The sequence below is a fragment of the Stegodyphus dumicola genome, chromosome 1, assembly GCF_044657685.1.
Source record: "Stegodyphus dumicola isolate Sdum_Otavi_A_Nest chromosome 1, ASM4465768v1".
NCBI classification, from domain to species: Eukaryota; Metazoa; Arthropoda; class Arachnida; order Araneae; family Eresidae; genus Stegodyphus; species Stegodyphus dumicola.
In genome coordinates this window covers 123,818,115-123,844,278 of record NC_140768.1, presented here as the reverse complement: position 1 = coordinate 123,844,278, position 26,164 = coordinate 123,818,115, and the positions used below count along the sequence as shown (strand labels likewise).

Genomic DNA, 26,164 nt, shown 5'->3' with positions numbered 1-26,164 from the left:
TAAAGATTTTAGGTATAATTTAATGAATTAATGGACATCTTTCCAAAATTCTTTACATTCAATGAACCATTTCTTTCCTTTAAGTAGTTCATCTCCAACACTTACTATGCATACTTCAAACTCAAATCTGATACTTTTAAGTGAAAATCCAAAATGTATTGCTGATGGTACTGAACTTTTTTTGTTAGGAAAGAAAAGTACTAATGAAGTAGTTTCAAAAAATTTACTTGATGTTGGAAGCAAATTAATTTTTTATTCATTACACTAAAAATTGCATATTTTGCTCCTCAAATGAAATTGTTTTAAAACATGCATGTGTGTATATATTTCACATTAATATCCTAAATTATATGAAATTGTATCTAATTTTTTCTTCACACCTTTTTTAGGCTTTTTGAAATGGGGTGGCAATTACTCCTGTAATTAGGTAATTGATAATGATGATAATTTAATATAGCTTTCATAATTATGTTTTATTTTATAAAATAAATATATTATAAAAATATAATATTAAAATATATTTTTATTTATACCTTTCATAATTATGTTTTATTAAGTTATGTTTTATTTTTGAAAGCTCAAGTGCAGGGGTTTCCAGTAGGGCTGGGGGCTCACAAAATTCAAAAGGGGGTAAGTGATAAGTGCTGTCCAACCACATATTCCAGATTTATGTAAACACCTGGTTTGGGAGGAAAGTGGGCATATTTATCAGTGATGTGGAGGTCAGTGCAGTAGCTTGATTAGATTTAAATGGTGCTTCCATTTCACGCTCTATCTTTCGAGTGCTGCACAATAGAAAATTTTTGTCTGCGCTTTATACATTTTAAGCTGATGTACCGTGAACTTTTAAAATTCTAGAATTAAATTAAAATGAATAGAAACATCAGATCGTGATCTTTCAAAGAAAAACAAAAGAACTGTAATAGTAAACTATTTGTCTTAATACAATTGATCATCAGTTTATAAATATTTTAATAGATAATGTTAAATTAATAATAATTTAGATAATGCATCTTAGTTAATTTTTAATATTTTCAAACATTGAATGAAAAACTTTTATCTGTTAAATATTCTTTAATAAATTACATTTATTAATATAATCAAATGATCTATAAATAAAATAAAGCAATTTTATGTGAAGAGGTTGCATAACAATTATTTTAGTTTTAATTAAACATGCCATAACTTTTTTCTCCCCTTTACATTTATTTTGGTGACACAGCATTAAGGGTCCTCAGAACTCGTAGAGAATTCAGAATCCGAATTGTCGTTGACACTAAAATTCAATGGTTCACACAATTCCTCTATTATACCATCTTTTCTCTAATATTTAGTTTCTAAATTCCTGACATGGTCACTGTACTTCTTCCAATTGTTCACCGAAACACCTTCAATAGCCTCATTTGTGCAATGTAATAAATTTGACATGCTTATATCTGCAGTCTGACTTCTGACTTCGAACATAATTTTTTACTTCAGCCCATACATATTCTATGGCGTTTATATCACAGAGATATGGTGGGAGTCGCAGAACTGTATGGCCTTGTTCTTCCATTATACAATCAAATTTGAAAGTTTTGACTTTGGGAGCATTTTGTTTCACTAAATCCAGCAGCTCCACTTTTCGTAAATCGGACAAAAAGAAATGTTGTTTTTTGTCAGCCACTGCATTATATCTTCCTTTTTTTGGGAGGCATTGGGGGTTTTTATTTAGCTGCACTGAATGATAAGGTGCATTATCAATAATTATAACAGAATTTGGTGGTAGGTTTGAAATGAACTTCTTGTTTGCCCATTTTTCAAATATTGAAGAATTCATTTGTTCGTGATAATTGTCAGTTGTAGAGTTTGCTTTAAACTAGTATTGGGAATGAAACCCATTTCACCACCAGCACATAAAATTATCAGGCATTCCCTGTTTCTAAAATCCCACTGACTTCATTTGATTGGCAGCATTTTACAAACGTTAAATTGCTGTCCACCCATGTTTCATCTATGTAAATTAGGTGAGGGATTCTTCTCTGTACCTTTTAATATTCCTCAAATACATTGTTCTTGACAAAACAGTGTCAGGTCTTTCTAGTAAAACGCTTCTTTTATTCCGGGACTTTTTCCAGATGAAAACAATTTCTTGGAGAATCTTTCTTAGCATTTCTCTTTGCAAAGGAAAATTGATTGTGTCTTTTAATACAGGAAGTAGTTTGGTTATAGTTGGCACTTTCTTTTCCTTGACATAAAAGTTTTGAACTGCTCGTCTTAAAATATCCAATTCAAAATTATCTAAGCCTGTACTTACAACAGTTTCTCTCTCTCTCTCTTTTTTTTTTTTTTTTTTAGAAGAAGAGAATTTAACATTTTCTTTACTTTCAGATACTTTACGAAATCTGTTTATGCTGGCAATCGAAATGCCAGTCATCTTACTCGCTCTGCGTAACTGGGATGGTGGTCAGTCTTACTAATTGTGATTCTTCATCGCAAACTTTAATCACGTTATACACTAATTTCTTAAAATCGCTGCAGAAAGGTTTATTTCTAGAGCTTTCTGGAACACTAGAACTCATTGTAAAAATGAAGATTTGAAAGTCAAAGAAGGTCAGTTACAGTGATGCTCAACGATTGTAAGAAAAAGCACTAAATGACCCCGATCTCCGAGAGGAAAAAATACCTGCGCTTTTCACCCACACCCTGTGATACTTCTTAAACAATTTGAAGTAAACTCAAATGATGGAACACAGCAATAACTTTTATTTTACACTAAAAAAAAAAAAAAAAAAAAAAAAAAAAGGAAGAAAAAGAAAAAAAAATGGCAACATACAAACAAGAGAAGAAAAGGTATAAAAACTTATTTAAAAAGATAATTACACGCTTTGTATGAGAAAATGCATGTGGCTTTCGAGCCTGTGTTTTGATATTGCCAGTAACCTGTACATTATTCATTATTCATCTATTTCAAATGCACGAGAGATTAATAACCATATTAAAGCTGTTACAACCGCTACGACCTCTGAGAGGGAAAAATACCCATGCTTTTCACCCACACCCCTTCAATTAAACTGACCCATCTTGGCTCTCAGCCAAACTGCTCTCGCTAGTGTGGTTAAACAGTAATGGTCTGATTGGGGTTTGGTAGCCATACATGCACTGGCAATTCATTGGCATAATGAAAATACCATTGATCACAAATATTAATAAAATTGATGTTTACTGAGGTAAAGCTGTATCATGTAGTAAGAAATTGTATAAAATAAATATAAGGGACAAAATACATTAAAATTATTTAATATATTTTAATAATAATTGTTTTCCAACATCAGGTAAATTTTTGGAAACTGTTGCATTAATAGTTTACATTATCAACAAATAAAAGTTCAGTATGATCAGTAATACTTTTTGAAAATAAAATATAAAAGTCAATAATATTTTTTAATATATAAATTTTCATCTAATAAATGCAATGAAAAAATTAAAAAGCAAAAACACAAGAAGACAATTAAAAAATTATGAAGAATGCAAAACTGGAATGGAAGGTAAGAAACAGATAAGATATTTTTGAATGATGAGATTTAAAACTTAAATTACACAATTTTATACCAAATATTAAAAAATTGTATAAATACCTCAAGGCAGCTATCACATGAATTAAAATCAAACTTTTGTGCCATTCAGATCTCCAATTTTAACATTATTTTTTTAAAAAAATTGTTGCTATTCGTAGTTGAATTGTTATCGTTCAGTTATTTGTTGGTATTATTTCAGTTATTTTGTATCACCATTATGTTGTATGTTATAGAGGAAACTGTAAAGGTATCAATCAATAAATGTCTTTTAAAAGGGGTCAATGCAAGAAAAAAATTCAAAATCTCCGATTTAAATCCTTCTACAAAAAGACGGAAAAATTTTTAATTATTTTTTACTTTTTTATGTACTGTAATAACATTTTGCTTTTTCTTCTGGCTTTCCCCTTTCCCTTTTTTAAAAATCTGTTATGAGTTCTGCAGCATTGTTAGTTTACGCTATATTTAATTGACAAATGAACAGGCTTTCTTGATTTTTCCTCATGTGATGTGAATACTGGTGTCAGCTTCCTTTAGAAAATCCTGCTCCTGCTCAAAGATGTTCCTCTGCTTAGCTTCACCAGGTGATCATGTAGGATAAGATTTACCGCTTTATTTGTTTTGTAGATAGTTATTATAGTGATAATTACCCTCTGCCATTTAATTGCACATTGAAATTTAAAAACAGCATTTTAGTCCAAGAAATAATTAACTAACTAAAAGCAATTGATCGTATATTACATGATTACATCTTCATGTGTTTTCCTGTAGTCAAATAGTCCAATCCAATGAAATCATTCTTCATCTTATAGAATGGTGAATGTTACAGTTTTAATTTAATTTTTATATTTCTAAGTATTATATGAATATACAGTTTTGCTTTGTATTGAAAAATATCTGTAGTATTCTATTGATACAAAATATTGAAAATATCATTCCAAAAGTTGAAAGTGGTGTTTTAAATATTGTAAATCTTCTGAAATTGGCATATTAATATTAAAGAAGAATGTCTGTGTTTGTGATATTAACTTTGACGTTTAAATAGATAGTTCATAGTTTAATGTTTATGATTTTTCCATTTGTATTTTATTTTTATTTCCATATTTGCTTGTGTATTTCCCTCCTTTTTCTACGAATTTTACAGCTGGAAAATTGGGAAAGGGAAAACGTGCTGCATAAATGCTTCTGGAGACATGACTTAAATGATAAACATAGCAACACATAATTGTATATTATTCCATTACATAATGCAATGATATTATACTCTAATGTTATTGAAGTACATTATGCAACAATATTACAACTCTCATGTTGTTACATTATGTATTTCAAAGGATTTATTAATTTCTTACTTACACAAAATACTTTCCAATTTATGCTCGCATTGTACTTTGTTGCCATAAATCAGTTTCTAGACCATATGCTGAAAAAACTAGGGGGAAAGTGTATGAAGAGGAGAACTTTATGAGTAAATAACAATATTTATTTTTGACTATTGTAATCACAGTTTATAATTGTTTAGCCAACTGTACTATATAAAATGCAGTATTCTCTCTGTACTTTCCTTTTTTTTTTTTTTTTTTTTTTTGTTCTTTAATTCTAATTAGAACATATTTTTTACCATCTTATGATGGTAGCAGTACTTTTCATGTGTATCTGAAACATTTTATGAAGCAGTTGTAAAACTTTTTAGCAGATACTAAAGAATTACTTATTAATGGTTCTGTTTTAAAATCAGTGTGAAAAAATGCTTGGTCTAGGATGGGGGAACAAAAACTTCACTCATCATTCTGAATGTTAGTTTAGTTTGTGCGTGTTCAGGTAATTTTTTAAAACATTTGAACCTGCATTTGTAGTAGAGCTTGATTTGTAGTATTATCTTGAAACTCCCATGTACTGCTCATTTTTAATCTTTTTTATCATCTTATTTCAGCGTATGGACCTAGGAGAGTGTCCCAAACTTCACGACTTGGCCTTGCGAGCTGATTATGAAAATGCAGCACAAAAAAAAGATTACTTCTATGATGTCGATGTAAGTATCTTGATACTGCAAAAGTCAAGTATACAAAATTAAGGCAAAACAATAAACAGTAACTAAATTAATCTCTCCAGGAACATTAACATGTGTATACATTTTGTTTTCTTACATATATATACATATATATATATTACTGATGATCACTCTCTGTATCCATTAGTACATTTAAATATAAATAAGTAAAAAGTAATAAAGAAAAGTAGTATGGCTTCATAATTATATCGAGAAATAAACAAAATGTGAATTTCCTAAGGTCTTATGCAGCTTCTGAAAGTAGAACTGAATTTCTGTTTTGGGAAACAGCAGATTAAATGAATATTATTGGGGAAGAAAAAAGAAGTAAACCACCATGCCAGTTTATAATTGGGTTTCACTGAACAGTCACTGTAAAAGTGAACAATTTAGTCATATGGCAGCAATAGTATAGTAAACTTGGAAGTGCCTGGGGATAAGTTAATAACTAGCAAAGTAAATTAGAACTGTCAGCATGGCTTAACTAATAAGCCCATTTTGCTTGTGGGCCAGCATCTCATTGGCGAAGAAAAGCCATAAAGGGGGGGGAAGAGTCCGAAAGCATATTAATCTCCATAGATTTATAGGAGCATTTTTCTGTATTGAACCAAAATAATAGCTGCAATTGAATTCTGGAACAGTTTAGACCAATGCTAGAAATTGATTGGTATGTGCTATGTTCATAAGGGTTGCAGCAACATATATTCACATAAACCCAATAGCCAGTTTTCAGACTTATGCAATAGAGGACATTAAAGTAATAGTAAATCATAATACATTAACTTTAAAATTTGGAAGTAGTTATATGCATTGATAATATTCAACCCTTTAAAAAGTGCATGCCTTTGTTTAAGGCTTTTATCCCGGGACAGATGGAAATCAAAAGGAATCGTATCACAGGATAGGGGTTTTGCTTTGCTAAGCTTAACTTTAGGGAAGGGGGGAATCACATGCCATTTTAAGTTATTACCTAAGCTATTTATGTGCATAGAAATTAGCATTTAATAATCTTTTTCCTTTCCTTTACACAAAAATATATAAAAAAATTGTTTACTCTGAGAAATAATTTTCTGAAGCACAATTGGCAAAATACATTAATATAAACTTTAAGATTGATAAAAAATAAGACTATTTACAAGTAACAAAATCTTTCACGAGAAATGGTAGACAAACATCTCTGACAAAATGTCCATATCAGAATCATTACAAATATCACTTTCTAACACTTTAAAAAATGAATCATCACTCTCATCCATGTCACTAATTGGCTCATTTACCATGTGAGTATATCCTTCCTGTGATAAAATAATGCTTGCTTGCCATAATAAACTGAATTTGAGTTTTTCTAAAATAAAAAGGGAAATGCATGAAATGTAAGCAATAAAAGCAGTGCAAAGTGTAACAGAACACCTAGCAATCCTAAAAGACCCTACGCCAACCAGCGGCCGAGCGGTAAAGTTGCTGAACACTGGTAGTTCGGTCCGAGGTTCGAATCCCGCGAATGGGCTGGCTGCATGGGCGTTTTCATGGTTTCCCCCATGTGTACAGTGTATACGAGACAGTTTCCCTTAGAAAGTCCTTCATGAAGGCATCCCTTCCTTTGGGCAGATAGCCCTCAAGGCTTTGCCATAATCACATATACAAACACACACAATAAAAGACCCTACATAGTTGCGAAAAAGAGGATTCGAAGGGATATCAGAAATGCAAATTTGTAAGTCATGTGACGAGTTAAAGAGTCAAGCTCTGTTTACATTATGCTTTCCCTCCTTCCCTGCAACAGCTGACACCAAAGTTAGGCAGAGTGTGATTAAACTGAAGTTCAGGATCCTAAAACTATGTTCAGTTCAAAAGTAATTTACTCAGAACATCAACTAGTGGTCTTTAAAAAATGGTTCAATATGCATCACTCATTCCCTAAGCTCATTCTTTAGTGATGCAATGGGCGAATGCCCAGCTCTGAGAAAAAATGATAGGGAAGGCATATGTGAAGCACCTGGTAGAAAGGGTTAAACTTTGCTCAATAACTACAGCTGTATTCTTGAAATGACTGGACATGTATTAGAATGTATATGTGATGATTCTAAAAAAATATGGAACTTGAAAATCCTGTAGCATATTGTGACAAAAATTGTATGGAACACTACGTTTGCGAAAAATGTGATGATCCAGTATGTTCTGAATGTTGCAAACATTTTTATTCATAATTTGCCATTAACATTCAACAGTCACATAAATTATTATTGTGTTTTTGATTTTTTCCCCCCTGTGTGTGTGTGTGTGTGTCGTTTTCAGCCCACTTAATCATTGCCAATATGAAATGAATATAACTATTAAAAAATCAAATACTGTTATAGTAATGAACACTTTTAAAACAAAAATTATGATCAAAATGTACGGGAGTGTGTTATACGCCGGGTATAAAAATGATAGTTTAAAAATATGGAAAAAATCGGCATACAAAAGTTACATTTTTACATGCACTTATGCTGTTTATTTAAAAGAAATGACATACCTTTTGAACTTAAAATCTTTCCATTATCGGATACATGAAAAGTTTGTGTTCCATTATAGCTTCAGGCACATCATTGGTTTCTGTATCATCTTTCATATCACTGTTACTCTGGTCCATAAATAAATAATTATCATCTGTTCCATCTTTCACCAACACCAAGCATTCTTCCTGCAGCACGATTTCAATTTCTTTCTGAACTCCAAACTTCCAAACTGAATGACTTTGCATTTGGAATCAATACTCTTCTGTTTCATTTGACAGGAGCCATATTTACTACTAAAATGAATGCTAGATTAATTGTATTTTAACTAAAAGCTTTGATGTTCACTTCAAAATGGCCACAGAAAGGGAAAATATCTGAATCATAACTCAGTAAAATCTTTCAAGTTGGAAGTTCATTCTTTCTCCAAATTATATCCGGCTTTTCTCGAAATCCTACAATAGCATTCTTTTGGGCACTTGTGCTGAGTACAGTGCATCATCTTTACATGTATGTTTACTCCCTTAAGCATTTAACCCACACACATATTGTTCCCCTTATCGATTGTAAGTTCTGTATACCATTTTTTGAAAGGCTAGAGCAAATCTTGAAATGAGTGACCTCAAAATATAAGAGCATTGCACATGTATCTTTTAGGATATATGGCAAATATACCTAAAAATTAAAAAGTATAGCTCAGAATTATAGATGTATGTTATACGCTGGGAAATACAGTAATTTTTATGGGCCCTTTAAAAATTTTGTGGCTCAAAAACATAGAAATTCTAACACTAAGAAAGGAAATTAAGATATGTGCAGTTCTGGAGAGATAAAACGCAGTTTTTAATTGTAAGGATTATTATAGCATGTTTTTTTTTCTATTGTTAATTTTCTTACTGTCATTTTTGCATAGTTTTTTGTTTTCTTACATTTAAAAAGAAAAATAATATATGTACAGTAGGCACCACTTAGTATGGTCGTGCTCGTCCAAGGCTATTTTGATAACATTAAGTGATGAGGAAAAATATCTTTCAAAACATAAATGGAATGTACAGCTATGTGAACTTATTTAATATAAATACTTCAAGAAACATACAGGGTGAATCTGAACAAATCTGCAAAACTTTAGGGGGTGATAAGAAGCAGCTATACGAGCAATATCCATCATAGAATGTGTGATCGGAATGCAAACGGCGAGCTCCTAGAATTCCATTGTGAATGGTAAAAAAATGGCGGTCCTCGCACTCAGCAGGGATTGCCAGGAGGATGTCTGGTTATATGAACTATGAAATGGCCAATATGCACTTTGTGTACGGTGCAGCGGACGGGAATGCGAGTGAGGCACAAAGACTTTACTGGGTTCATTTTCCATTGAAACACACTCCAAATTGGAAAACTTTCAAGCGTTTGCAACGGCAGCTGTGTGAAAAGGGATCTTGTGCCACAGCCAAGCAAGGCACAGGGTATGAAAGGAGCATCAGGGCACCGCAACTTGAAGAAAACATTCTGCCTGGGATGAAAGGTCAACTGGGATGTAGCATGCGAGTGGCGCTGTTCTGGAAGCATACCTCAGTAAATGCACCCTTAATTGATTTTTCCGTGAAGGGAAAAAAAAAAAAAAAGCACACCTGTTGGAAATGGCACAGGAAATGTTCACCTTTAGAGAATTGTCTCCAAAATTGTAAATTTTGACAATTAACTTTGCTAGAGGTGTAAAAAGGAGCTTCATTCGTAAACGTGAGTCTGTTTGTGAAACCACATAGCTCCAAAACCACCTCCAGCTTATCTTGAAAATTCTTACCAAAAGCTTTATGCAATGGTTTGCTAGAAGATTTTAACACTTCTACTATCTGAAATGGCCGGAATTGCAGACATTTCTGTAACACATGTCACACAATTACATGAGGCACGTTGAGTTTAAAACTTGCACGACATTTTGATTTTGTGGGACTTCATAAAAACACTTCACGAATTTTTTGAACCACTTTGGTTTTGGCTGCAGTTTTTCCTGGCCTGTTTTTTTTTACGCAAGCAGCCCGTGTTCTGAAACTGCTTTACCCACTGTTTGATGTGACAATGCGGTGGTTTTTTTTATCAAGTTTTGTGTGAAAATATCTTTGAATGATGATGTTTTTCCATATTAAAACCAAAATGCTTTCTTAACAGTGCTTGTAGCGGCGGTTTCATAACAGGAAGATTTTTTACTTTGCCAGATAAAACTTGTAAAATTGTAGTTTCAAAATTAATTTGTTTCAGCTTAATAAATCAATTACAGAATTTTTACTACACTCTTCGTTTTGTCCCATCCAATATGAAACACCTTGTATAATTGGAAACATATTAATAGGAATAGGGACTTTCACAGCATTTTAATTCAGAAAATCTAGAAGTTCGTTTATGAACTGAAAATTATTTGACCGATACCCTAACCTTAATATTCAAAGTGCCTCCCTTATCTGAAAATAACAAACCAATATAAAACTTTTAATTCAGCAAAAAAGCATCCTTAGTTTTTTGTAGATGTTTTCAAGGAATTTTTTCCTCCAGGGAAAAAGAAAATTTTTGCAGAACTTTGCTCCATGAAGAAGAAAGACTTATATCTGATTGCCTTCAGAATCGATAAAGATGTTCAAAATTTTTACTGTAAATGGTTGACTGAAATCAAAACCAAGCTGATTGCTAATTTAACCCATAACTTGGCTATATTTTTCAATCACAGGCCAATTTTTTAAATCTGTTTTGTCTTTATTTGGGGAATTTTCTTTTATTTAGCAACTTTGTATTAGTTTACAAAATTTAATCTTTAAAAGTTTGTTCACGATATCCAAATTATTGATCTCAATAAGTGATATATTTTCATGTTTTTGTATACAAACATGAGGGATTTCGGTAAATCGATAGCAGTATGTTAAATTAATGTGTAGGGCACCTATAATATATTAAATTTAAAAAAAAAAAAAAAAAAAAAAAAAGAGAGTCTGGTGTATAACATTTGGCAGTGGAGATTTTGTTATTTAGGCCCACCACACTTTTATTATTTGCAATATAAATTATGGCTGAATTCTGTCAATAGAATTATTTTACTCCTTTTAGTGCATTTATTGTACCCATTTTAAATATTATCTTGTCATATAAAAACTTTTTTAAGATTGTAATTTATATTAGTATATCTATATATGTCACTATTTTAATAACACTAATCTTAATTTTTCAGCACTGATTTCAGCTGTCAACTTTTGGTGTTTGTGAATTTTATATTTAATTTATTATATTTTCTCAAAATATCTATATATATCAGTTAAGTGTCAATAACCTTAGTTTTTTTGTCATATTAGTACCTAAAACCCTATGCTAGTATACCTTTGGTTTCAACCTTTGGTTGAGTGAAACGTTTTAATAATATAGTGTGATTGCAAATTCTTTTGAAGGGGGCAACCAGAAATGCTAATATTTAGGTTCTGCTTTTTGCATTGAGAATTAAGACTTTGAGTGGTATTGTTATTTACTTTTTAATATTATGCTTTCAAAATGTCAGCTAGGTGTAAAATAGATACTTAGCTAATATATCGTTGTTTAACAAAATGCTTTGTAATAGTATATTGCATTTTTAAATACCTAATATTATATTCTCATTATGCAAGAGAAGCCATCTATATGTTATTGCCTACATAAATATCATTTTTGTGCAATTACCATCTCTAGTCATTGAAAATGAAAGTTATTAGCGATAGGTTAGTGCAATTTATAAACTGTTATTTACCTAAATTTTATGCATTCTTGAAATAACCACTTTTTTCTTAAATTTTTCAATAGGTCTAGAGTGTAATTTGTAATTTTTTTAAATTCTTGCAAATCCTCTGAATTGTTGAAAAGAATCCACATTTAAAATCACTTATGGTAGTAGTAGTTTCTTGCATGTTCTGTGAAGTATTTTTGATAAATTGCAGTGCTGGTTCCATATGGATTGATTTATTGCTGTTTGCAATTTTTAGGCAATGGAGCATTTGCAGAATTTCATTAACGAATGTGATCGTCGAACAGAGCAAGCTAAGAGGCGATTGGCGGAAACTCAAGAAGAGCTGAGTGCTGAGGTCGCTGCTAAGGTAATGAAAGGTTTGCATTTGACTTTATTTTTTTTTTTTAAAGTTTATTATGTAGTGTAACTTTAGTAGTGTAGTGTGTGTTTATTACAAGATATACTAAAGGGCCATTCAAGGATAGAGAAGATTATGCAAGCATTATGTCTGTACTGCCACATTTCTGCATATGTGAGGTCATTGTTGTAGGATAAGAATTCCTAATCTTTTTATGCTTAGAGACCCCCTGAGTCCAAACTTCCCTGAACCAGCCATGGATTTTTTTAATACATAAAAAAGGGGGGAGGGGTGTACAAAATTTTACAGTTTCCTTTGCAACATAAGAAAAATTTCCTACATCAGTTTTTTTTTTTAAACTACCAGATTGTTCCACCAACATTCCTTGCTTTCTTAAAAGAAAGCCTTGTCCTGTCATGCCTACTGGCACATTACTCAACCCCTCCCCCCTTTTTTTGGTGTGTGTGTACACATTTTCTGTTACATCTGAGATGACTCTGTAAGGGCTTTCTCCCTCCTTACCATGTGCCTTCTTGGTGTGAGTAGAAAGCACGTCTGCGTAGCAGTCGAAAATGTCCAGAGTTCTGATGAAGGGTATTGTACATTTTTCATGTTTCCTGATTGAATAAACCTGAGGACTAACTTGTTTATATACAAGCATTATTGCTGTGTGGTAGAAGATTTGAAATCTTGCCAAAATATATTTTACACTATCAATAGTGTAATGACTGAAATATATTTCATGCTAAGAATTGTGCTAAATCTGAACTGTGCTGTGTGTTTAAGAACAGATTTCAATTCATGTGAATCCACTGAACAATTTTAGGCATTTTGTATTATTTATTGCAAGCATTAGTTTCTGTCAACTGTATTGTCAGTGTTGAATACATTTGGAATTTGTTGCATTTTAGTTGACTTCTGCAAATGATGCCACTGCATTTAATTCTTAAATTTAATATTCAATACGGTATAGGGGTTTCCAGTGGGATTAATATTGATCCCCTGGGTTTGGTGGAACTTTAAAAGAGGTTAGTAGCTAAATATGTACCGTAATTGTTTGCTGTAATTAAGATTGATTAAGCATTAGATACAAAGAAATTAGCTATGAAATCGCTGATTATTATTATTATTATTATTATTTTTTAATTTTTAAAAAGCTGTGTCATATAGAAAGAAACATAAAATGGCTGAATGAATCAATTTTTGACTGCTGTAAACATCTGAAACCGCATATAGTGAACTATTTTCTGTCCACATTATCTTATGCTTTGTCCAACCACTGTAGCTACACTTTACATCTGTAGCTCTGTTTGTACATTAACTTATCATTTCATGAATTTATGTTTTAAGTTGTGAGCCAAGTATGCATTCTTCTCTTCAAATTAAAAGATAATGAAATAATGGAAATTACATTACTTTTGCAGTAATAGCAGTGAAGAAAATAATTTTTTCTCATTGTTATGTTGTCAACAACTTATTTCAGTTGCTGGACAACAATAATTTGCTGTTTTCCTACTTGACTAATAACATTTATGAAAAACATGTTAGAGCAACATTTTTTTTATAAATACTTTTACGATAGCAAAACAAAAATTAGAACATTACAACTTTTACAATTCAAATAAATTAATTGTATTTTAAATATAATCAAATTATTATTATCGTAGTTATTCCAGTGCTTGCCTTTCTCCCGCATTTCTAAAATTTGTTTACCTTTATAAATAATAAATAAAGAAAAAGTGGAGGGAGAAGATCTTTAATATAATAAGTGGAAAATTTAATTAATAGAATTGTAATGCAAATGATTATGGAATTTTACTAAATTCAGAAATACTCTCAAACCTGAATTCTTTCAAATGGGGAAAAATTCCTTTAAAAAATTCCTTATGTTTATTCTTCGGTATATTAATTTTATTTTATTTTGTTTATTTGTTTTTGAGGTGGTGTAAATATTAGAATTTCCATTTTTATTGAAAGTGTAAGGAGATTTTTTTGTTGTTTTGTTTTTTGTCTAATTCATTCCATTTACTGTTGTGATAAAATTTGAGCATCACTAATATTTATGTGAATCTGTTACCAGTTGAACAAAGTCCATGAACTAGCTGAACAGATTGGGAAGAAGCTGGCACAAGCCGAAAAATTGGGAGCAGAAGGAAATGTGGAAGAATCCATGAAAACCATGGAAGAAGTAGAGGAATTCCGAAAGCAGAAAGCACTGGCAGAGGTTTGTATATTGAAAGTTCACCATTTAGCATTTTATACTACAGTGTTTTGTGTATTTATAGATGCTGACAAAATATCCATATTCTTTTAAAAATTATATTCTAGTAATACTTTTATAATATTATGTACTCAGTATTCCTTTGGTGTAAATGAATTGTTTCAAGAAGATTTTTATTTTATGAGGAGTTTATCCAGAAAATTTATCTTAAAACTTATGTTTTGTATCTTTCATTTTATTTTAAGGAAATAAGTCAGCAACCTTTTGGTAAAAATCCTGAAGAAGTGTATTTTTGGTTTTGAGGTCAAGATTTTGCTGAAAATTGCCACATATTTCTGTGTAAAACCAATAATTTTTAACAAAAACTTTGCCTTATGTTTCAGCTTTTAAAGGCATTTAAAATATTTTGCAAGCACAGTAGGCACCACTTAATGTGATCATGTCCGTGGCTGTTTTGATAACATTAAACGATGACCGGAAAAAGTATCCTTCAAAACAGCAATGGAATTTCACTCATCTTTATATATATAAGTGGCTAAAGTGTGTGTCGCCGATAGTTTATTGTTGTCACTCGGAAAAATGAGCGTGGAAATTAATGTTTCCACAGTTTTTAATTAATATCTCAGCTGATTAAAGTCGTATGAAGAGGAGAATGGTATCGATGGATTCGGAGAATTTTTTGGAATCCTAGGATACGCGTCTCCAATTTCGACTTGGCGCCGTTCCGTAGATATTCGAGAAAAAAGAATTTGACACATAGCCAAATCCCTGAAATAGGGAAAACCCAAGGAAAAAAGTGGAAAATGTAGGGAAAACTTAGTTTTTAATTAATATCTCGGCTAATTAAAATCCCAAGAAGACGCAAATGGTCAAAATGGCATGCCATGGACCTGCGGAATCCAACGGTGTGCTTCGCTAAGTCCGGCAGCCTGCCGTTTCGGAGGAGAAGATTATACTTCACCCCATATATATATATATATGTATGCGGCTTAAGTGTCTGTTTGTCGCCGATATTTTATTGTTTGCTTGCGTAACTGTACTAGCCAATGGGGGTGAAGTTGCCACGGCACAGGGTTCCCGTTTCAATTGAGATGTAAACAATTTCCTTTAAAATTTGCTTTTACTATGACCATCCATAAGTCTCAGGGCCAATCGCTTAAGCGTGGTGGCATTTTTTTACCTTAGCCTGTATTTAGGCACAGTCAACTTTATGTTGCTTGTTCAAGAGTTCGTGAAAGAGCGGACGTAAAATTAAAAATAATTGATGGTCCTCTGCAAGGCGAGCTTAAAAATGATGGAAAGATCTACGTGAGAACTGTTGTGTACAAAGAGATCTTTGACATATGAATTAACATTTCATTATTTAAATCACCTTTATTGATTGAGCTAGCGGTGGGCTCTTAAGAAATGCACCGCCGGTGGTTTCCTTCATTGCACTCTACTTTAAGCAAGAAGAAGGGGGAAACCCCGTGGGGCAATAAGCAAAGGGGCGGCCTCGCCGCCTGCCCAGGTTAATTTAGTTTAAATTAGCAGACACCTTTGCAAAATCATTTTAATGACAGTTTATAATGTCTAGAACAGCGGTCATTTCGTATGACCGCCGGCTTTCTAGTTTAATATAACTAGAAATATATAATAATGAGGCACTTTTACAACATTTTAATTTGAAAAATGCAAAAGTTTAAATAATTAACTGAAATTGAAACCAAGCTGCTTGACAACTGAATCCTTTACTTGGCGACATTTCTATGTCACTTGGCAATTTTATAATCTATTGTGACTTTAATATCACGTCATTAGTTGTCTGTATTTAAAAGCATTTTTTGGTGTTATATTTTTCTTTGAATTAAACTGATATGATTATAACTCAAGAGATAACAGATTTAAAGTTTTATGTTTACTGCAAACAGGGAGTTTGTTGTAGAATTGTTTAGTAAAACTTTGAAATGTTGCAAAATGTGCGAAAAAACGTGCTTGTGTGTAAATGAAAAATTAAGAGCTATATTCACAATTGAATTAAATCCAAAGTGAACATTTTTAAAAACATTAATTAGCTTCAAAGTAAGATATGAAAAAAGTATTCTGTAATATAGAATTAGTGAAGTTATAGAAAGTTTTTAAATTTAAAAATAAAAAATACTGTGGAAAATAAAAGGTAAATTTTATAATTCAGTGAATCCTCGTATCTCAAACTTCTGTCATCATGGACAATTATTTGATTCGCAAACAAATTATCTGAGCAAAAACTGTGTCAGCTGATGAATGCTGTCTCAGGTTACAAACCCTCGCATCGGCAACATTTTCAAAAGTGTTTTATTGTAACCTATGACACAGAATTAACACTCCAAAACTTCTGGAAACATCAGTGTACTATTTTTCATTTAACTATTATTAGCAAAGCTTGGCAGTTACAGGCCCATGAACTCAACTAGGAGGAAGCTATGGCCAGATTGGACTATAGCTCCCTCAAGAAATAATTTATCCGGGCAAGAGATAAATTTTGCTTACTGAATATTTATAAAAACATATATATAAACACTAATAACACAAAGGGAAAATATTCAAATTTATAATTAGTTTCTGTCTGAGGTTTATATCCGTAAGAAATTTTTGTTAACTACATTTTGTAATTCAAGTATATTAACAACTAAATAGTAAATTTTCAGACCAATATTTATTTCAGGTAATTTATAATATGTTGAAATGATGAATAAATAACTTACTTTAACCAGAAAACATGACATTTAAGAATACTGAAGCAGCACTGTCAGCTGGAAAACTAAATTTACAGACTCTACCGGGAAATTATCCCATGTTATGTATTCACATGGCTTGACACGATACAAAGCATAAAAAGCCCCAACCTGTTAATTCACCCCCCTTCAATAGCTTTTTAACAGATAAGAACAGTACGTAGCATTTGAGCATATAAGCACCATTTTTATAAGCGGTACAGAATTAAAATGTATTCACAGGGCACATAATATTGTGTCTTTAAGTAAAACCAGGGTGTAGGGCAGTTGGCAACATTTTTTACAAGGAGGGTGTATTTCAGAAATGCAGGAGTTTAGTGAGCCACTGATGAAATTTATTTTCTGCATTTTATAGCAGTTGCAGCAGTTTAAATTGCAAGATAATTTCTCAGTAATTTTGGTTATTATGTTGCATGCAATCTACTGCTTTTATTTTTTCATCATTTCTTTTTGTCATCATTTTATCACACATTTAATTAGGAAAACTATTGGCCATTTTATTTTTTGAAACTGTTTGTATTTAAATTGGCTAAAGGGAAGAATAAGGGACATGCCAGATTTGGTGATTTCAGTGTTAGATAATGATTTTACCTTAATACTTGTACTTTTTCATTTATTTCAGAAACTTTATTTTTTGATAATAAGAATTGTATAGTCTATGCAATGTTTGATATGTGCAATCTAGAGGTTGTGCAATTCTCTCATGTTGTTTTAAGTGAAAACAGATTGTTGTGTACATGGGGAGAAAACAATAATGCATAGAATATAATGTACAGTGTTGAAAGCGTGCAAGCCAAATTTGTGCAATCGCTGCATACATGGGAAAACAGTAGTAAAATATGTTACGCATCTTTTTTTTTTACTTTTAATTTGTATTTTTGTATTAAATATAAATTGTACTTTTAATCATCATTTTTGTATTTTAAATTTTGTTTTAAATTGTTTTCTTTTAAAATGACGACAGTGTTTGCCGAGTTATATATATCAACTGCTTAGCAATCTTTGAAAAAACTCGCTAAGTCAGCTGTTGGAAACTTTAACCTTTTTAGTAGTTAGTTTTTAACCTTTTTAGTAGAAGGGGGAAACCCCGTGGGGCAATAAGCAAAGGGGCAGCCTCGCCGCCTGCCCAGGTTAATTTAGTTTAAATTAGCAGACACCAGATTATTTACTTTTTATATTTAGATATATTCTCAGATTATTTACTATTATATATATTCTCAATATTATTATTATATATATTCTCAGATTATTTACTTTTTATATTTAGTGCATTATGAAATTAATTAATGGAATCATTTTCATGTATGTATTCTTAATTATTTGTCGTTCCACATTTAAAAATACCATTTCAGTGAGACCATCAATGAAATATAAAGTAGATTGCGTATTGCATGTAGAGCACTGATTCTTAACTCACCAATGCTAGATGTTCATTTCCTCCCCCTTCTTCTTTCTGAAACTAACTTTTGATTATATTTTAATGTCTTTTATAAACTAAGCAAGAAGGAGTATAGAAAATGTTGATAAATACCAAAACTTAGATAAAAGTAAATTTTTATATTCATAAGCTAAAACTAAATAGTTAACAGGAAATAAAATACTGACCGAATCCCCTACTTGTTGAGAACCTGTGATATAGATGATATCATCTATTCCTTCTGAAAAATTGTAGGAGTCTTTAACTGTTAAAATTCTTTCCTTTCTACAGCAAGAGTATCGCAATTCTATGCCCGCTTCGAGTTACCAGCAACAAAAGCTGAGGGTTTGCGAAGTCTGTTCAGCATATTTGGGCATCCATGACAATGACAGAAGATTGGCAGACCATTTCGGTGGAAAACTTCACTTGGGATTCATCACGATCAGAGAAAAACTGGAAGAACTCAAAGTAAGATTTTTCTGTGCTTCAAGTGTATTGAAGCAAGCAGTTTTTGTTTTTAAAAAATAAGTACTGTATTTCCTTGTGTATTTTCTCCCTAGCTGTTTAGTGCTAGGTTCTGAAAATTTTAAATCTTGCATTATTTTTCCTTTCTTTACTGTAATTAGTATTTCCATCTGAGGGGTAGGTTATGTGGTATATTGTATATACTCCTTTGATTATTTTTATTTTTATTTATAGTATTGAATTTGTGTTTGCACTTTTGTATTAGCATTTCATTTTCAAATATACTTTGTGCAGATTCTTCATTAAGCTACCCAGTTGTGATGGACATTCTCACATTTAACAGACTTTTCAAACATGCAAGTTCCCTTTACATCTGTTATTTACATCTCAGCTCGTTGTAACCTTATCCACTGCTTATCTGTTTGATCTTTCAAAATTCGAGTCTTTTGTTCACCTCCCTTCGTCATAGTTCCTCCAGTGTCTCTCTTGGAAACTGTGGTTGAGACTCATTCATGCGAAGTAGCATTGGGAAATTTATAAGGTAACAGAGCCAAACCTGGTTCAGTTACTGTCAGATATTACTTACCACTAGTTAATGAAAGGTTCTATGTATTCTATGTATTCTTGTTGGAAAGTAGGTTTCTTTTAAAGAAATAATTCTGTGAATAGTTACCACGAATATTTTTCATTTGCATGTTATCACAGTAACCACATTCTTTGGAAATTAAAATTACTCATATGCTTTTTCTCCTTTGTTTTTCGCGTGACAAAATTAATTAGAAAAGGGGGTATATAGTATTCTGAATTTTGTGACCATTAATCAAAATTTCTTTTCTCTGAATTCTGTTTCCATTTTTTGCTCTGAAAGATCAGCCAAAACCATATTGCTAAAAAAATTTAGTGCCAAGTTGTCTTTTTTTCCCCAAATCTATAGGTAATGGTAAATTTATAAAGAGAGTGGATTACAGAGAGTAATTGACTAATAGCAAAAGAAAAAAATATATAAAAATGGGGGAAAGAGAGAGAAATGCTTTATTTTCTCGGGCATTTCCATTTTTTTAAAAATAATTTTATCATTTAAAAATCAGAGGAGGAAATTGGGTGAGTTTCCAGAGTAGTCATGGATAAACATAAAATATATTCATTATTTATGCACGTAGTTTATAATTCATCAAGATTATAATTCATAAAATGTAGTAATTTTATCCATCCATTGCAAATTATTATTTTATAATGTGAAATAATGTTTTATATTCAAATATTGGAAGCTTAAAATAAATGTTATATAAAGTTGATCAAATGCTAATTAATTTATAGTTAGTCTTGCCACATATATATGTAATAATTTCAAGAGCAGGAAAGGCGAAGACAGATTAAATCTTCAGTTTTATTTTTGGCAACATGTTTCGGCTGCACACAAGTCGGCACATTAAATGTGCGTATTACATTTTTGATAATTTTGTAGCAAGAAAGCAGAGCAGACAGACAGCAGTGTAGATAGGCCAAAGCGTGGAAAGCAAGTGTGTAATGTTCAGGATGAAATCTGAAGTCAGACTTAGTTTTGGTTCTCAAAGCATTCTGATTGGAAATGACGCAGTACAGAGAGGGGTTACTATTTTTAGAATAGAGAAGGAAAATTAATTTATGCTGTTAATTTAATCTTTTACATATTCTTCATTTTTCTGACGTATTCCCCCCCCCCAAGAAGAAAGAGGTGTAGTGACAGAGAAGTCTATTTAAAGAAAAAGTGTTAAAGCACTAGCAAATGGGGGGGGGGGAAGATCTTGTAAAAGTATCATTTAAAAATATAAATTTTTAAAAATAAATTTTAATTTTTAAAATCACTGAATTTTTCAGTATTTCAGTCCAAAAGTTCCTTGTCATAACAACGATGTGGTCAGTGTAAGTACCAGTGTTGCCAACTGTAATTGAAACAAGTATCTGCTTAAGTGGTATTGAAAAATTCACTGTGGCTTAGTTCACTTAATTTTGCAGCATAGTAAACCTTTTATGGTAGATTCAACCATTTTGCCTCTGTCTCCAGGCCATAGAATATTCATGATATGGTTTGGAGATCATACGATAATTATTGAGATTATTATTTCAACAGATGTCGATTTGCCTGGGTCCCTAAAAATGTATTTTATTATTTGGCCAAGATTGGGCAATGAAATGTTTTACGATATGGCTAATTCGGCAATCGGCTTTGCGCATTTCAAGTGATTTATAATGTCCGAACACCTATGATGAGCTACTAAAAATTCTGAAGAGCACAGTTAATATTTCACTAAGTCAGTGTGGAAACAAATTTTTTTTCAAAAACATATTTTTTAAAATTTATTAATAAACACACAGTTTCCTTTTTGGAATTTTGGAGATTAAATTAATTTTATAGTATAAAATAAGTGCAAATGCCAACTCTCAATTTGAGCTGAACATGTCATAACGACGATGTGGTCAGTGTAAGTACCAGTGTTGCCAACTGTATTTGAAACCAGTATCTGTAAAATTAAATAAAAACACAGATCTCATAAGCTACATGCTATTTTAAATTCTGTGAAAAAGTAAGTAGATGAAAAAATAAAAAAATATATTCATTCTCATGCTATAGGCTTTGACGGAAAATATCGACAACATTAAAAATATATAGATTGTAAAATATAAGAAAAAAGAGAGTTGCAAAATGCTTAGATTGCAACACTGAGTATTATGGGATATTCTAGCTGCTAAATCAGGATTTTAATTCAGGCTGCACTATTTTTACTTTTCAACGCTAAAATTTTCTAATAACTTTGAAAAAATTAAGCTAGCATGAGCAAGAACCACATCATCAAACCATTACAGCCCTGTTCAAAGCACCTTGTAAGCATAGCTATAATCTGATTCTATAAGAAAAATGGTTTATCTCTTGGAAAGCTAAAAATAATAGACTGTAATAAACTGTTTTTATAACTATATCTTTGGATATTCAATTTATGCATTAAATAGTTTAACATAATACAAGGATGATTGCAGTCTGGATATATGTTATGGAGACAATGAAATATTTTTTATTTTCATTACACAAAAATTTTGGGTTAGAAAATTCCTCTGAAGCCTCTGTAGGATCTAGACCCTAATCTTTGGATAACTAGATTGAATAACTAGACAGCTGTCCAAACGTCTGTACATTCCATAAATCATTCTGTTCTTTTTAGCAGTTTGTCATGCATACTTCCAAGTTCTAATTCTAATAACTAAAGGTTTAAGTGAAAAGCCACCATCAGAATGTCTTGCTGATCATAATGAACTTTAAGTTGCTGCTAGCAAAGAAAAATACAAGTGCAGTCATTCCAAAAAAGTTAGTTACATTAGTGACATTATGATAGAATACTGAATATCCTTGAAAATTGGTCACTGACTGAAATATTATTTATATTTTTTGTGAAAAAATACAAGTGAAGGTTTTGAGTCAGAAAGTCCCTCTGAAGACCCAATTGGTAAAGATTTTAGAGACAATTGGTGAATAATCGAGCAACTTACCAAACTGCTTACATTCCAGAAACCATTCTCTTTCTAGCAATTTTCCATATCTAATACTTGTTAGCATATAAACTTAAGTGACTTCAAGTTCTAATCTGGTACTTAAGTGAAAATCGAAAATATCAAAATGTATTGCTGATCACACTGAACTTTTTTTATATGTTAACAAAGAAAACTATCACTACAGCAGTTCCTCAAAATTAAACCTGATCTCGTGAAAAGTAATTTTTAATAAATTTTGAAATATTACATTTTTTTTGCTTGTTTAAAAATATGTGTATATGCATATGTTTAACCTTATTATCCTGAACTATTTGAAATTGTATATCTTTATTTCTTGATAGTTTTCAGGTTTTTGAAATAGAATTGCAGTCATCCCTAATATTAGTTTAAGAATGGAATTTACTTTGAAATTTGTTCATATGTTTTCCTAGATTTTTACTTTAGAAGCATAAACCTATTTGAATTGAATTGAACAAAATAATAAATACTGCTAAATTAAAAAGGGTCAAGAGCATTTGTTTTTTGCTTCTCTTCTTTTGCTAAAATTGTTTTGAAGCTTTCCATTTAAAACATGCAATTTTATATGTTAAGGCGGTGGTGAATGAGAAACGGCAGAAAGGAAGACTGGATCGTGACCGTGATTACCTACGAGAGCGAGAGGAACGAGGACGAGACTGGGGCAAGTCATGGGCTGACAGTCGCGAAAGGAGCCGAAGCAGAGGCCGATCTAGGCGTCACAGGTAGTTTTTAAAATTTTTCTTGTGAATTAATGTTTAAAAAAGTATAGCATTTTCCCTTGAATTTTTGAATAAAATGCACAATGAAATTATTCGTGAACCAAAATTTTACTGATTCTGGAGGTGGTTTATCATTCAAAATGTTCGTGAACCAACAAAATTTTCCTCCTATTATAATTAATGTAAAATGAATTAAATTTTTCCTGGATGATTGCATAGAAGAGATTACTTTGAATATAAGTTCATAATGCAAAACCAGTGGAATTTATTAAATGTGACGCACAATATTTAACATAAAAAATTTAAAAACTCTAATTTTATCACATCTGTGCACAGGAAAGTAGAAAAAGTGAAGAAGCCAAAAGTGCAGATGGTTACAATTTGAAAAGGAAATCCTATTTCATAAAAATGTCACAGCTGTTCCTTTTCTTTTAATGCAGCTTTTGTTTACTTCAGAATTTCTGTGACCTTTTCTTATTAAAAATATTTTCAGTGTGATATGTTTCTGTTAATCTTTTAAAATATTCCTAAAGCAAGACCTGTTATTGTCATTGCAAATGTTTATACTGTGGCTTACTACTGCTTAATTAGAGTGATAATGTTCAATGAATCACAAATTTTATACAAAATAATTAAAAATATCCTTCCTTCCATCACCTTTGAAATATATTTCCACTTGTAATGTGTATCGTTTCCCTTACGAAATCCTCTACAAAGGTATCCCTCCTCTTAGGCAGATAGCCTTCAGGTAATTTGTCATGTTCAAATAAACCAAACTCCAAGACATGTCCTGCATTGAATTAACTATATTTTGGAGTACTTGTTCATATCTCATGACTGTTCGTCATCCAAGATTTTTTTTTGTTTGGCAACTTTATTTGTGATCTAAGGTTTCACTGTAATTTAATTTTATTATTAAAGAATTATTTCTTTAATAATAAAATTATTAAGATTATTTCTATTATTTCTATTAGAAAATTATTTCTTTCTTATAGCTACTGCCAAATTTAAATCCTTTGTATAATAGGAATTTAAAAATAAGTAAGTAAACGAAAACATCATAGCTGTTCTCTGGGTTTTTAATTTTTAGCTCTTAAGGAAAATGTTCTTTCCCCCATAATGGTTTTTAGCAAGTTTTTTCTTATTAAGTTTTATTAAATCGAAATTATAAAATTGAGTGAAATTAGCCAGCAAAAATTAGATGGAGATATGAACTAGAATTGCCAATGAAATTCTACGCATTTATTTGAATATAAGGAAATAATTTAAAAGAGGCCTGAAAAGCGTTTAATAATGTTAGTTAAAATGTGGCGAACTTTCCACATTTTAACTTATTAATTGCATTTTAACTTATTTATAATTTTTCATAATCACTTAAAGTTAATAATTAATTATTAAATTAAAGTGATTGTGAAAAGATTTTCCAGGAATGGGAAAAAATGAGTGTCATTGAACAATTACTGGAAATTAAATTGAATAAAGAATGTCACTATTTGCTCATGGGCCAGCGATTAAATTAGATAGTAAAACTTCAAAAATGCTTCTGGTTTTTGACACTTCTAGCTCTCAAATGGTCTTTAAAAGGAGTTAATTGCATAGAAATGATATCCTATATTCTTGATCATTTTAGAATATATCCAATTGGTATAAGAGCTGACACTGAAAACGACTTTTTGAGGTTATCTGTAGCACTCCAAGATAGAGATTCTCTTACTTTCCCTTCCCCCCATGTAATGAAGGGCAAGAAATTTATAAACATTATTGAGATGTATTTGGAGTTTGTTGAATGCATGTTCGATAACTGCCCTCTGCCAAATGATGAAATTAATTGAAAAATTATTCTGTGTGGACAAATATGTAACTGAAGTTTTTAATATAAAAGTTCCACTTTATAGAACAGGCAGTGTTAATAATGTCTAGAGGTTGTTTTATTTTGTGTGGCTTTCGAATTCTAGTACCAAAGTGCTTAGTCCACTGAATCGTATAAAAATACTTTGATCTGATTCTACTAGAGCCATTTGATGGACAAAAGAGCTACAAAATTGGTTAGTTTTCATGACAAACTGAGTTAAAAAAGCTGACATAAGCTGAAAAATCCTCAGGTATAAGTTGACAACACCTCAAATTTATTTTGAGGAGTTGCTGATTGCTATATTCTATTGCTGATTTTACTGTCACATAGCTATTCTGCTAGGGACATGGTGGTGGGAGGGGCCTTCATGGCTAAAGAGAAATCCTGAATGTTGGCTGGTTTGCAAAATTGGTAGTTAGCCTAAAGATGTAGACATAGAAAGGAAAAAGATTAAAATGATGACTATTGATTTGGCAAAGGTGCACCCCTTTGGCATATAAACAACATATCAAATTGTGATAAATTAATTCGAATGTTTGCTTGGGTTTTCAGATTTGTAAATAATTGTCGGCTAAATCAGATCAAGTGTGTAAGAACCCTGAACATTTTCTGAAATTGAAAATTCTGAGAAGTTTTTGATTTGTTTAGCTCAAAGTTATTATTTACCTGATGTAAAATCCTTGAATTTTGTTACATTTAAAGATAAAAATAATATCTTAAAAATAAAAACCAAGGTAAGTTATTGACTTGATGAAGAGAACACTTCTTCTATCCAATATTGGAATCTGAAAGAATGTTTTGATTATTGTGTCAGTCCTTGTATGTGTTTCATATGCTTTAGTAAAGTGTTTCCGTTTTTTTCAAAATGACTTCTTAGACTTTGTAAAACACCCTGCATTGTGTAGATGCGAGCCCATGAATTAACCCTCTGAGCGGCGCACAATTTAAGACCTGTCATGAAGACACGTATTTAAACAGCTTTTGTATAATTACTTATTTTA

At 31.3% G+C, this 26,164-nt stretch overlaps 1 protein-coding gene across 2 annotated transcripts in view; it reads left to right on the top strand.

Annotated features, from left to right (window-relative positions):
• The window catches only part of LOC118192783 (putative RNA-binding protein Luc7-like 2), a 57,451-nt gene that overhangs the window by 22,659 nt on the left and 8,628 nt on the right, over positions 1-26,164 (top strand). For both annotated transcript variants that reach the window (XM_085819926.1, XM_035363800.2), the window contains exons 3-7: positions 5,488-5,586; positions 12,092-12,202; positions 14,274-14,417; positions 18,876-19,052; positions 23,166-23,314. In XM_085819926.1, coding sequence (XP_085676052.1) covers positions 5,488-5,586; positions 12,092-12,202; positions 14,274-14,417; positions 18,876-19,052; positions 23,166-23,314 — 680 coding nt within the window. The remainder of the gene's footprint in view (positions 1-5,487; positions 5,587-12,091; positions 12,203-14,273; positions 14,418-18,875; positions 19,053-23,165; positions 23,315-26,164) is intronic.